The 13,982-nt window shown below is 41.5% G+C and overlaps 1 protein-coding gene across 1 annotated transcript in view; it reads right to left on the bottom strand.

Annotated features, from left to right (window-relative positions):
• Positions 1-11,714, bottom strand: part of STRN (striatin) — a 98,312-nt gene extending 86,598 nt beyond the window's left edge. The window contains exon 1 of the mRNA XM_045828539.1: positions 11,306-11,714. Within this exon, the coding sequence (XP_045684495.1) occupies positions 11,306-11,533 (228 nt within the window). The 5' untranslated portion in view covers positions 11,534-11,714. The remainder of the gene's footprint in view (positions 1-11,305) is intronic.
• Between the last annotated feature and the right edge of the window lie 2,268 nt (positions 11,715-13,982).

Below are 13,982 nucleotides of genomic sequence, written 5' to 3'. Positions count from 1 at the left end.
ACATTGAAAATATCAAAGACGTCTGGGACATACCATCCACCCTTAAGGACACAATTTAGCTGGGAGACAGGACATACATACACAGACATATATTTAATACACAGTCAGTAACAACATAACGTAATATATGATTCATTCAAGAACCATTTATTAAGCAGCTACTATGCTTCAGTCACTCTGCTGGACTTTAGGGAAACAAAAACTCCCTGAAGTGACTCATAGTCTAGTGAGGAAACAAATGTGCAAAGTGTGAGATAGGTGGTATAACTGAGATTCAGTTGAAGTCCTCACCACTAATTCTCTCTTAACTGAGCCTATGGATTAACCAGGCTTCTCTAGCCCCCCTGTAAAACTCTGCCCAGAGCACATATTGAATATCCACACGTAGAGCAGGCTATTCTTTATAGTTTATCCATACACTTCAGTTCCCACAGCAGTGTTGTATAAGCTCACCAAAAGTCAACTGGTTTCCCTCCAAACCTGCATATGACATGTGTGCTTGTTACTCTGATTAGATAATTCAATTAAATATTATATAAGTCACAGAACATGGGTATCAAAAAAAAGACTAGGTTGAATGCTTTGGAAAGACAAGATAATTAAGGAGATCTACTGAAAATATCGCTGTCAAATTAGATATGGGTGAAACAACTAAAAAAGACTGGGAGAAAGGTCATAAAAACCTAGGATTTTGCACTTCGTGCTTTACTCAAGGAAATCCAAAATCAGAAATCATAAATAATTGTAGTATGTATCATATATTATTATATGTACTACAAATGCATTAAAATTGTACATAATTCAAGAAAGTCAACACAGATCTCCAATCAGCTTTCTAAAAAAAAATGTGAAGGGTCAGTTGGCTTGGTCTTACACTGGCAAATGATTATGCATTTATATATATTTTAACTTACATTTAAAGTATCACCTTAACCATCCTTTTGAATTCACTGCCCTACCCCCAGTCTGGATGGTGTTGGATAACAAAGCTTCTCTCATACACACAAGCATGAAGCTTCCTTGTGTCTGGAGGTCAGAGTGTTTTCCCAAAATAAGTAAACTGAATCTTTGGAAGATTATTAGAAATTTATCCCAGCCCTGTACATTGACTCAGAACATGAGAGAACAAGAAAAATATCAAAATATTTCCTTCTACTTACCACACCTAGGTCTATCACTCAAACTTTTCTTATGGCAAATTATTTAACTTATGCATAAATTAGGGAATGATTATTAATAGCTACCACATATAGTTTTACAAAGATTAAAATAGATTATACATGTAAAGTGCTTAGCACTGCACCTGGCACATGGTAGGTGCCCAATAAAGTGAAACTATTATTGTTTTTGGAGGGTAAAGAAGAAAGGAAAGAGAGGAAACAACAGATGAAGTACTGGATTCAATTACTGGGACCGTGGTACCATCCTCCCCAACTGACTCCACTTTTTCAAGTTCAGTGAGTGTGCTGACCCAGATCCACTGGCTCCTCATTTCCTCCTTTCAGCTTTGTATGACTCCACGTTCCTTGGGAGCAGGTTTTAATTGTGCCTATAATTTAGGATCCTTTGCTTACTACTTCACCTTCTCATTTAGGAAATATAAACAAAATAATTGAGAACAAGTCCCAGACTGGGCTGTAATTTTCCACCAGGTAAAGCAGGTATCACCCTTATGGAATTTGCCATTGTGTTTATTTCTCCTAACTAGATATGCTGGTATTGGATCCAGTTTGTGTCACATGCAAATGAGTGCTAATGGAGCCTGTGTGAAGAGTAATGAAACACTCCCCCTGGACCTTTTCTTAGATCTCTGCAGTGCACTCATGCCAAGAACATACTCACCACACCCAAAACACCTATTCCACCCAACCTTGCGCAATATTTCCCAAAGCTCACCTAAATTCCAGGACTTGCACTCACTTATTTTCTCCCCATCTTATCTCCAAAACAAAATACCTACTCACTTTTCCTTGTGCCACACTGCTTCTAGCTAACTCTACAGTAACTTTTGCTTCTTACATATCAGTATTTTCTAATATTCCATCATCTTGTTCAGATAAGGCACTTTTACAATAAAGGTTAAACAGCATTTAGTCTACCCCCAAAAAGTGGTTTTATTTTCTCAAATACCTTACTGCGTAAGAGCAAAGATATGGTTAACGTTTTATCCTGCTCAGACACAGTGTATGTATAACAGGTGGGCTAAGAATTACCTAATAACCAAAGTACTACACAAACTAATAATATGATCGATAAACACAAACTATGTAAAATACACACACACACAGAACTTAATTAGTCTGCTTTCAAGGCAAGATGAAAAGATCCAAAGTTGCAGATGTTTTTAAAAAATAGACACTTTATTTCAGTATTTAAAGCCTTACACAAAAATAAATAAAATTATTAAAATAGAGTGACACATTGATACTCAGTTTTGAGGAATACAAATTGTGAAAGACTTTCCTGAGCCCCTTAAAGAATTATCCTACTTGAAAAAAATTATCCTACTAAATTGTTCTACTTGAAGAAAAACTTGAAATAAGTGGTAAGAATTTAAATGATGACAGCTATTCAAAGCATACTTAATCACCTAAATATTATAATTCACTTGGCTCCTTCAGATCAGAACCAATGGAAGGAGAAGATGTAGCACGTGAACAACGCCCCGGCCTGGGCGCCAGACACCTAGGATCTAAACTAAGTCAGCTCACAGAGTGACCGAAGACAAATCTCTTCACCTCTCTGGCCCTAACTAATACACAAGAGATGAGACCACCTAAATTCTAAGGTCCCTCAGGAGGTAAAATATTCTTAGTGCAACGAAGGGGACCGAAAAGTGAGACTGGAGACATGGAGGGAGGCGGGGGGAATGCGTGTGTCATGCGTGTGTATGTCTCCATCCCAGCCAGCACCAGAATTCTACCATTACAAGTGCTAAAATGAAGACTACAGACTATACACCCTTTAGAAATTAAGAACACATTAATGTGTTCAGTGCGGTTTCTCCCTCTGGTGTGTCTGTCTCTCCTTCTCCCACCTCTCTGGTCCCCCCTCAGATCTCTTCCTTTCTTCTACCCCTTTCCCAACTCAGAATTGTCTCCCAAACTCCAAATTTTCTTCTATTACTATCTGAGGGTTTCAATGCTTACAAACTATTACCACCTATTACCTCCATCTCTGTCCTGCCCCTACGCAAAATACGATCAGTTTATTGCCCTTAAACCACTATCAATAGGGCAAAAAGAATGTAAGCAGCTACTACACAAAACGGATCACTAAAACCAGTTCTTGGCTTCTAAAATCTGATTGAAATAAATAATACAATCAAATGAATTCTGTCCACAGAAATTTCAACCAATGAGAGCAAACCACTTACTGAGCACATGTTACGGGCAATATACTTTGCATATTTTATCTTGCCAAAATTTTACAACTACTCTGCTTAGTGGGTGTATTATCATCTACAATTTGCAGTTAAAGCCCAAAAAATTACAGAGCAAAAGCGATGAACCTGTATGACTCTATGACCCACACTTTCCACAGCAAAATTATGATGATCAATAGATTGTTTGTCCAAACACTCAACAAAGCAAGAAACTCTGAAAATCCCATGGGCAATTATTTCTAATAGCTCAGAATTAAAACACCTTTCAGGGACTGATCAATAAATGAGTCTGTTTATGTGCTTTAAATTTTGCTTAAATTACTAAGATTGTGGAGAAAAGTTGTAGGCCTTCCTCTACCACTAGAATTCAAAGAAAAGAAAGCTTGGATAATATATAACCTTTAGGGTCAAACAGGTACATCTCTTGATAAGGAAATGCTATCAGTGATATTTCTCCCCAGATAATTACTAGGTCCATTATTATATGTCAGTTTGTGAAAGTAAGATTATAGAGAAATCCACTTGCACTAATGAAGCCTAGAAATAACTGCCCTACTGGAAACAGATTAAAAATTCTGGATAAAATATTTTTATAATCATCTTAAAAAGCAAAGCTTAAAAGATAGTAAGGAATTATTTGGCCAAAATTGAAGAGAAATTCAGAACCTAGTGAAGTAAGAAAACAAAAGCCACTTTTTCCCTTTGGGTGCTGGCCAGTCAGAACAAATCTGATCTTTAGTTTGGACAGCCTTGCAGGACCCAAAAGGCAAAAATCAAAGATCAAGACCACGTGGAGTGGACAGTCCAACAGGAGATATACCCCACATTTTGCTGAGACCCTAAAAGGGTTTATGCCACAAAGCAAAGGTGAAGCAGATGGATATTGACCCTCAAATGTATTCACAACCAAAATTTGCATCACTTGGATGGTCCAAAACTTCAAGCAATGAATTTGCTTTAAAGTAATTCAGTCTGGTAAGGGCTCCAGAAACTTTCTGGAGAAGCTATCTTTGAGACCTCAGAGTACTCTCATACTTTTTCAGGGACAGTGAGCAGCACACAACAGTAACAACGCATACAAAAAACCAAGTCATCAAAGAAAGAATCAGCACAAACAACAGACCACAGAAAGGGACCTCCAATATGTCCCAGAAAGGGGCATATAGGAAGAACAGAGACACCAACTATAAAATAACTATCCTTATTAGGTTTAAAAAAAAAAAGACAACTGAAAAATATCTACAGGAAAAGGAACCTATTAAGAAAAGATACAGCAGATTTAAAAACATTTTTTTGTCCTCACCTGAGGACATTTTTGCATTGTAAAAAGAGGGGAAGGGAGAGGAAGAAACATTGGCACGTGAGACAATTACATACCTCCCATACCTGCCTGGTGCAGAAACCATACCTGCCTGGACCAGGGACGGAACCCCCCTTTGATTACCAGATGACACTCCAACCAACTGAGCCACAACAGCCAAGGCAAGATTCAGCAGATTTTAAATAAGCAAAATTACAAACAGGGTAGCTTTAAAAGATTAGATTACACTTAAGAGAAGATTAATGGACTAGAAGATACATGGGAATAAATTATCCAAAATAAAGCAGACAGATATAAACAGATGGAAAATACAGAGCAGAAAAAGGCCTAAGACACAGTCTGAGATCCGAAGGAAAAGAGAACAAGATAGAAAAGAAATCCAAAGAGATAGTGAGTGAGAATTTTACAGAACTAATGAGATGCCAATGCACACATTCAAGAAGCCTAACAAAATCTCAAATAAAATAAAAAGAAGTGTAAACCCTGACACATTACAATGAAATACAGAACATCAAAGTCAAAAAACCTTAGGTGTAGCCAATAAAGTAAGCTAGAAAACAGTAAAACACAGTGAAATCTGCATGCCTCTTGTTTTAAATAAAAAGAAAAATGATTAAGTATTCATTAGTGAATGATTATTTCAGAAGGTTCTAAGGATCGAGCAAGATAATGTACTTGAAAGGTTTTTAATAAAAAAACTACACAGGTGTTTGGAGATTTAAGTGAAAGAGCTTGGACAAAACCCACTTCATTCTCGGTATTTAATCTCTCTCAGGATCTCACTTCACCTGTGAAAGAAGGATGTGGCTGATTATTTCCAAAGTGCATTCCAGCCCAAAGATTACTCTATCATCTTGTCTCTTAGTCTAAGGGAGGTGATTCAAAGTATAACAGCCTATTGCCTAAAAATAAAATGCTAGCTATCATCAGAAAGAACAGAAACGTAACAGAAATTATACCCTAAATTCTATAAAAAGCCATCCATACCTGGAATACCAACACAAGCGTTGAAACTGCCAAACTATAAGTGTAAAAACAGGAAAGAACAACTAAAGCAGTTGTTCCCAGTCTTTGTTGTATATTAGTACTACTGGGGAGCTCAAAGGATACTAATGCCAGAGGCCCTAATTCCTACACTCTAATTTAACTGGCCTGGGGCAGAGCTCATGGAATTGATTTTTGTAAAAGATTTTATTTATTTATTTTTATAGAAAGAGGAAGGGAGGGAGAAAGAGAGGGAGAGAAACATAGACGCTCAAGCGAAACCTTGATCAGCTGCCTCCTGCATGCCTCCAGCACATCCCCAAAGGAGGACCTGGCCCGCAACCCAGGCATGTGCCCTGACCTGGACTCAAACAGGCTATAGAGCCAGCAACCCTTACTGAAGGATGACGCCCAAGAGCACTGAGCCTCGCCAGTCAGGGCAGGGAATTAATATTTTTAAAAGTTCCCCCAGCCCTGGCTAGCTGGCGTAGCTGTAGCTCAGTGGATTGAGCGCAGGCTGTGAACCAAAGTGTCGCAGGTTCGATTCCCAATCAGGTCACATGCCTGGGTTGCAGGCCACGGCCCCCAGCAACCGCACATTGATGTTTCCCTCTCTCTTTCTCCCTCCCTTCCCTCTCTAAAAATAAATAAATAAAATCTTTTAAAAAAAAAGTTCCCCCCGATTATTCTAATTTTGCAGCTAAAGTTGAGAAATACTAAAATAAAGGGACAAATATTAGGATATATTTTAAAAGAGTAAAACCTCCACAATCTTTCTAATATATAATTAAAGATTATAAAATTATCAAGGATGACCACAATAAAAACTGAATGTTTACAAATACACCACCATACCACAGAGGAGTGCAACTGCTCCAAGTTTATTTAAGTGCCCAAATAAAACCAAAAATTAGTTTTATAGAATGGTTAGTAAATGTATATAATTTGTTACCCAAGAAGTCATGCATAGTTAAGACAAATGCAGAAATGTTAACGTAAATTTTAAGATAACAAACACACACATAGTGAGTTATTAAGTAAAGCAAGTACATTTGAAGTATATTATCAATATTTTGAGGCTGGCTCCTGTTAAATATCCCTTAGTGCCACCATCGGACCCAGAACATTAGACTGCATTGTTCCAGGACAGCACTTACATGCTCTAGCTTTAGAAGAGTTGATGACTGAAATATTTGCTTTTCTGTACAAACAGAGATACACAAATTTAGCATCATGCACTCAGTACCATTTATTTATTTATTCAGCACTTACTTTGTGTTATGTATCAAGCCTCTGCTAGATACTTTACAACATCTCATTCAATTCTCACAAGGTAGTTTATTAACCTCATCTTACACACGAGGAAACTAAGGCTCGAGAGCCCAGAGTTATGACAAATATATATTTTTGGCGCAAAATAAAAGTTAAGTCTTAGTGCAAAGACTTAAATCGAGATCTATGCTGTGTTGCCTTTCACTGTAATTGTAATAGTTATAAAAAATAAACTGTTATCTTAAGTGTCCACCGTGTCCATTTAAATGCTCAGTAAGTCTTGTCAACAGTCCCATGAAGATGCTCAGTCAAAACACTTCTGAGTCCTGTTTTCTCAAATCTCACATCCTATCCTCCAGCACATCTTGCTGAGTCTACCTTCAAAAATGTGTTCAGAATCCATTATATTCTGAATGTGTATCAAAACACATAATCCCGTTTCTCATTACTGACACTCTAGCTCACCTCTGGCCTGGACTGCTCAGCAAGCCTCCCACCGAGACTCTGCCTTTCCTACATCGTCTCCCCTCCACGTCTACTCAGAATCCTAGCAAAGGGCTCTGTTTAAAGATAGTATCACTCTTTTGCTCAAAACATTTCAATAGTTGTCCATCTTGCTGAGGTAAAAATCTCAAGTCCTTACCATGGCAAGACTCAGTATCTCTGACATCATTTCTTCTACCCGCCTCCGCTACTCCAGCGAAACCTGCCTCGCTGTTCTTCGGACAGCATAAGCTTTTTCCTTTCCCCTGCTGTTCCTTCTGCCGCGAACACGTCCTCCGATTTCACCCACTCGGTCTTGCTCAAGTGGCACCTCTTCAGCAAAGCCCTTCTCCCACACTCGACCCTCTCAAGCACTCCATATCCAACTGACCACCCTTTCTCACAGCACTTACTACCACCTAACAGTTTAAGAGTGCATTTATTTATGACTGTCTGTCTTCCCCCGCCATTTAACTCCATGTAGGAAGGATCTGTTTGAATCAATGTTGCTTCGCCAGTGCCCAGAACAGGACCTGGCATGAAGTAGGCGCTTGAAAAACATCTGCTAAATGAAAATACGGATCACTAATGCCAAAACCCAGACTCACGAACATGCTAGTATCAGCCTCCACACCACAGGCCCTAAGCTGCCCAATCACAATACCTTTTTCACAGTTGTAGCATTTCCAGGAAAATAACAGAGCCTCCCCTACTACACACCAGACACACTCCCTGCCCCCAAAATCTAGGGCATTAACATTTACTTCTTGTTTACACACTTGCTTTCCCATAAGTCAGTAATTTTCAAATACTGCGCCTTAGGTTCTCATTGCCTCATAAAGTTCTTTCTTCCTGAGATTCTCCCCACTCACTGCTAAGCTCTTCTGTGCTTTTCTAAGAAAACTTAAACCCCGAAAATGATAAACACTGATTCTTCTGCATTTTGTTTGTTCCAGCACTGTGACTAGACTGCATACATCTTTCAGGTAATCTAGCCCAAAGTGTGTCACACCAAGCTCTCTCAAATGCAGTGTATCCCATTTCCAATTCCTTTCACAACTACAAAGCCCAGTAATAATTTTGACCATTCTTTTCCCATGAATTACCTATTCTCATCTGCATGGTGGTGGGGGGTGGGGAAGAATGATGAAAAGTAAAAGGAGAGTCACATATTAACTCAAATGGGCCAGGGAGAACAAAGTGACAAGTAAGTTTTTACCATGTGACCAGTTCTTATTCTCAAGATCTGAAGGAGGAAGTGGTGAAGGCGGGCCAGGTAGATAGATAGATGAGCACTCGGATTGCCTTTCACAATTCTGCCCTGGCAATCTGAAAGAGCAAGACTGACAGGTTCCTAAAGGGAAAAATTAGACTTAATCTTAAAGGTATAATCTTAATCTTGGTGTTAAGGACTGTAGAAGAAATTTAAAAATTAAAAGGAAGACACCAAGTATCATAATCACTCATTTGACTCTTAATTCCTATTGTTTTTCTAGGAAAATTCTAATGACAAAAGAAAAATAAAGGGGTATGTTCAAATTTAATGATGTTGATGTAAAGATGTGATTTTTGAAAATACATGTTTATGTATTTTTTACATATTTCAATAACACTAATAAGGGGGTCGAAAACCTCAGGTTCTTGCAAACTCTTTCCCCCCAAAAATATATAACACTTGCTCTGTTTGGAAAATATGATACATTTTTCTTAAGTTTCTCCATGGATGCTTAATATAATTTGAGCACAGAACAAAAGGTACTATAAAAATGTAGTGTCCTTAATATAATCAGCACCAATGGGAAACCTATCTTAAGTTCAACGTTCGCCATAAATAACCCAGGATGCTGTGTGTGTGCATGCAAAATTGAAGAGTGGCTACAGTTACAGGTAAATTTAAAGTTTAAACACAGTGGGGTGACATGGGTTGGAAATTCCCAAACTTCCACAGGTAGGAAGCTAAGAGTTGTTTTCTTGTTTGTTTTTGAGCAAATTATTGTGACTAATCTTACAGTCCCTAAATAGGAAAAGGAATTAAAATTTAAGTGATCCCACATTAAAATCATCTCCACAACTTCACAACATTAAAGTTAAAGCCTGCCTTTAACACTTCTTGAAGTCTGAAATCCACAAACTCATTCACGGAATTCATTGCTAACAAAGGTGAATTACCAGTAAATTTGAATGAAGCACTTAAGTCTGATGGTTACTATACAGACATGTACACAGACTCATTACAAGAAACATTACAAGTATCAAAAGACTAGATACTAAAGTAACACAACAGTAGGAACAAGAAAGCCACCAAATAACAGAAATATAAAGAACAAGGAGGAAGCTCAGAAAAGATGGGTCACTCCCTCACCTCATTCAACTAGTTCCAGAGGCCTTCCCTGACCACCCCATCTAAAATAGCGACCCCTACCACACTCTATCCCTGTACCCTGATTTATTCTTCTCATAGCACTTGCCACCATTGCATTTACTGACTGCCTCCTGACTAAAACATAAACTCTATGAGGGCAGAGGCTTTGTCAATTGTGTTAACCCTGGGGCCTGGAGGCACACACCTGCCACTAAATGAGCCAATAACTAAGTGATGAAAATGAAGTTCAGAGAGGGTAAAGGATTTCCTCAAGGTCACACAGCTAGCAGCAAACCCAGCCCAGACTATAACCCTGGCTCCTGGCTCCTTCCACTGCCACTTGAACTACACCAAAGCAGCCTACTTCAGCACAGATTCTACTTCACAGACTTCTCCTTTCCTTTTTCTTAAGTGCCAAAGAAAATACATGTTACCAAAAAAAAAAAAAAAAAGTGACACACTGGTTAGCATTTTAACAAAGTGTTTCACCAACCAAAACTATACTATGATTTCATAAGCATCTAGGATTAGCCAGCAACGCTGAAAGGCACAGCCACTCACAGTTCTTTACTTTCCTTGTGAAACTGGTGTCCGGCTTGGAAGTTTTACGAACAGCCAGAGAAACCTGCTTAGCAGTTCAGAATGGCCTGTATCACAGCCTCACTTTCATCCTTCTAGGAGCCCACCATAGCTCCTCCCTGGATATGCTTTACCTTGCAGGTTATGCAGGAAATGTAACCAACTTTAAAGCCCCTTTTCGTTCTTTTTAATGTAAAAGTCAATCTCACAAAACACTGAGCATAAAATTAATCCTCGGGAAGTTTCAGAATCTGAGAACAGGAAACCGTCTCTGAACTATCACCTGACTCTGATCATCTAGGTCCTTCATTTAAAATCCATGAATCTGAAATACTTAAAAGAAACGCGGGAGGGGGTGAGGGAGTGGGAAGAAGAGAAGAAACATTTACATATGTAAAAAGAGAGCAGATATTCCTAGTAACACTTTCCCCCAACGGCAGCTTCTCGCCTCAAGTCCAGGCCTCAGAGACACAACTTCTGTTATCTCCTTTGATCACCTTCCTCTCAGAAAAGCCAAGTGCCAATACCTGCTGCGGGAACGTCTCTAAACCTAGGACTGAGGATGGATGACTTGCCACGCGTCTTTCAAAGCTCCTGTTAGCCCAATTAGTATACTGAAAATGAAGACGACCTAGAATGTGGGATGCCAAGAGAGCTGAAATGAGACAGAGTTAAGAGAAAGAGGGAGCAAACGAAAAGGAGCGGGGAGGATAAACAACGCATCAGGGCGGGAGTGGGAGCCCGGGTCAAGTGGGGGCAGGCAAAGGTGAAGGGGGGAAGGGGACCGTCCTGGGTGCGAAGGGTGGGAGCAAAGAGGAGGGGACCAGCGAGGGCTGGACGGGGAGGGGGAAGGGTCCGGGGCGGGGCAAAAGGGAGCGAAGAGGCGGGATGAAGAGGGCCAGGCCGGGAGGGTCTTTACCTGCAGCTCCGCCCGCTCCACCTCCCACTGGGCTCTCTCCACCTCGAAGCGGGCCCACTCGTGCTGCAGGAAGTGCAGGATCCCCGGGAGGCTGTACTGAGCTCGGGCCGCCCCCGCCGCAGCCGCCCCGTCCCCGGCCGTCTCCGCCAGAGGCCCGAGACCCTTGGCACCGCCAGCACCCGGGTGGTTGTTGCTGAAGAAGACGCCGGGCCCCGCCTGCTCGTCCATGGCGGCCGCAGAAGCCCAGTGAGCTGCCCAGCGCCTAGCAGCCGAGGCAACGGCGGCGGCCAGCAGCGCCTCCTCCTCCCTCCGCCGCTCCCCGCCCACACCCCAGTCAGCAGGGAGCTGCCGCCTCGGCGCGGGGGCCGGCCGAGCCCGGGACGGGCCGGGAAATGGGTCAACTGCGGCGCGCGGGCGGCCCTGGGCTTGCTGGGAAATGTAGTCCTGGGGCGTGGCGACGGCGAGCGTGGCCGGGCGGCCCTCGGGGCTACGAAGGACTGCGGCGCGCCCGCTGCCCCGCCCGCGGCTGTGGGGGTGGCCCAGGCGGGTGGCGCGCGTTTTCTTAAGGGCTGGGCGTGGCGCAGCCGGGCGGGGACCGGAGGTCTCCCGCACGCGGAAGTCCACTGGCGGCGCTCCCCGTTGCGCACCCACACACACGGAAGTTATTAGGCCAAGATACCAGCTCGAGCTGCACGTCTTTTAGAGCTTCCTGGTAGTTCTGTTAAGAAACAAGCTCAAAGCGAGCCTCGTCAGTCGAGCTCCAGGACTCAGACCTCTCCCTTCGGGTGTTGACATCTCATCTGAAAAAGTGCAATCAATCTGCACGTTGCTGTCGCATCTCCCCTTTTCACTCAGGAGTTCAAACCTGTTGCCGCCTCGGTTTTCACTTAACATGAACTCTGGTCACCTCTCCTGTTCTGGTTTGTTGACGCCTCATCTGAAAAAGTGCTCCGCTGAAGTCGCTTTCCCTTTGTAGTTAATCGTGCAGTAAATCTTTTAAGTTTCAGATATCCAAGGCTATGTTATTTCGTTTTCCTTCTACCTGCCTTATTCCCGGGCAGTTTTTACTCAGTTCGACTCAACAAATACTTGATTGTTGGTTATATCTGTAGCAGGGGACATAAAGATAAATGACATTTCCTGTCATCAAAGGGAAGTTGTCAAGTATATAGTCAATCTCACAGTGCCTTTAAGAAAGAACAAAGCCCCTTTCTGCGCCCTAGAACTGTCTTAGGTGTCCAGGCACTTCTCCAGTTTCACTTGTCCAGTTCCCAGTTTCTCCACGGTTCTCCTGCAAACTGGCAGCAGTATTAGGCTACCGAAGGAACACCAAAGTCCTTTCAGCTGTTTCTCTGTAAATGTTATCCTTCTCCAAAGTCCCTGAAATTGTCACCGTGAGTCCAGACTTGAAAAAGGTATAAGAACTGAAAATGAAATCAAGCACTTATTTAGTCTTCATAACAAGTTATTTCTAATTTTGTTTTGTGGGATGGACTCCTGGGATGTCAGGTCTGATGGCCATTAAAAAATTTAAAGATACAGGCTGGTGAGTGACATGTCAGGGAAGCACATCCTGTCCCTGTTCTCTCCCCCCTCCTTTCCCATGGCTACTTGTGGAAGAGACAGGAAACACATTGTCTCTGCTCTGTCTGCAAATAAAGATGGCAAACTCTATTCTCCCACTTGTTTTATTTTTTTATTAGCTGAATTTCTGGGGATGACATTGGTTCACAAAACCATACAGGTTTCAAAAGAAACTCAATAAAACAATCCACACACTGCGTACTGTGCCCACGCCCCAAGCAAAGTCTCTCCATGCCCATGCCCCCAGGCTCTCCTACCCCCATTTGCCCACCTCCACCTAGTCCCCACCCCCCTTTTCCTCTTGGCTGTCACCACACTGTTGTCTGTGTCTATGAGTTATGTATATATGTGTTTCGGCTAATGCCTTTAACTTCTTTGATCCAGTCCCCCACCCCTTCCCTTCTGACAGCTGTCAGTCTGTTCCACGTATGCATGCCTCTGTTTCTATTTGGTTCATTAGATTCCACATATAAGTGAGGTCATACAATATTTGTCTTTCTCTGTCTGGCTTATTCACTTAGCATAATAATCTCCAGGTCCATCTATGCTATCACAAAAGGTAAAATTTCCTTCCTTTTTGCCACTGCATATAGTATGCCATTTTTCGATCCACTCATCTACTGATGGGCACTTGGACTGTTTCCAGGTCTTGACTATATATGCTGCAATGAACATAGGGATGCGTATATTCTTTCCAATTTCTGTTTTATTAATTCATTACTTATTGTCATAGTTTTTTTTAATTCTCATCTGAGGATATGTTTATTGATTTTAGAGAGATAGGAAGGGAGAGAGAGAGAGAGAAACATCAATGTGAAAGGGAAATATCAATCAGTTGCCTCCCATATGTACCCCTGACCAGGGATCAAACCCACAACCTTTTGATACATGAGATGATGCTACAACCAAATGACCCAACCAGCTAGAGCCAACAAAAGTTTGATATGTGGGCAAATCCCCAATGTCTTAATTATTTGGCTCTAGGTATCCTTTGAAATACTGCCCAATACTCTCATTTTTACAGCTCAGGAAACTGAAGTTCAAATAAGTTGAGACTTGTCTACAATGAGGCTTTGATTCAGTGGCACAGGCA

This window comes from Phyllostomus hastatus, unplaced genomic scaffold (assembly GCF_019186645.2).
Source record: "Phyllostomus hastatus isolate PE091 unplaced genomic scaffold, TTU_PhHast_1.1 phas_scaffold_78, whole genome shotgun sequence".
NCBI classification, from domain to species: domain Eukaryota; kingdom Metazoa; phylum Chordata; class Mammalia; order Chiroptera; family Phyllostomidae; genus Phyllostomus; species Phyllostomus hastatus.
Note: the sequence above shows the minus strand (reverse complement) of the source record. Positions and strands in the feature narration are given on the sequence as shown.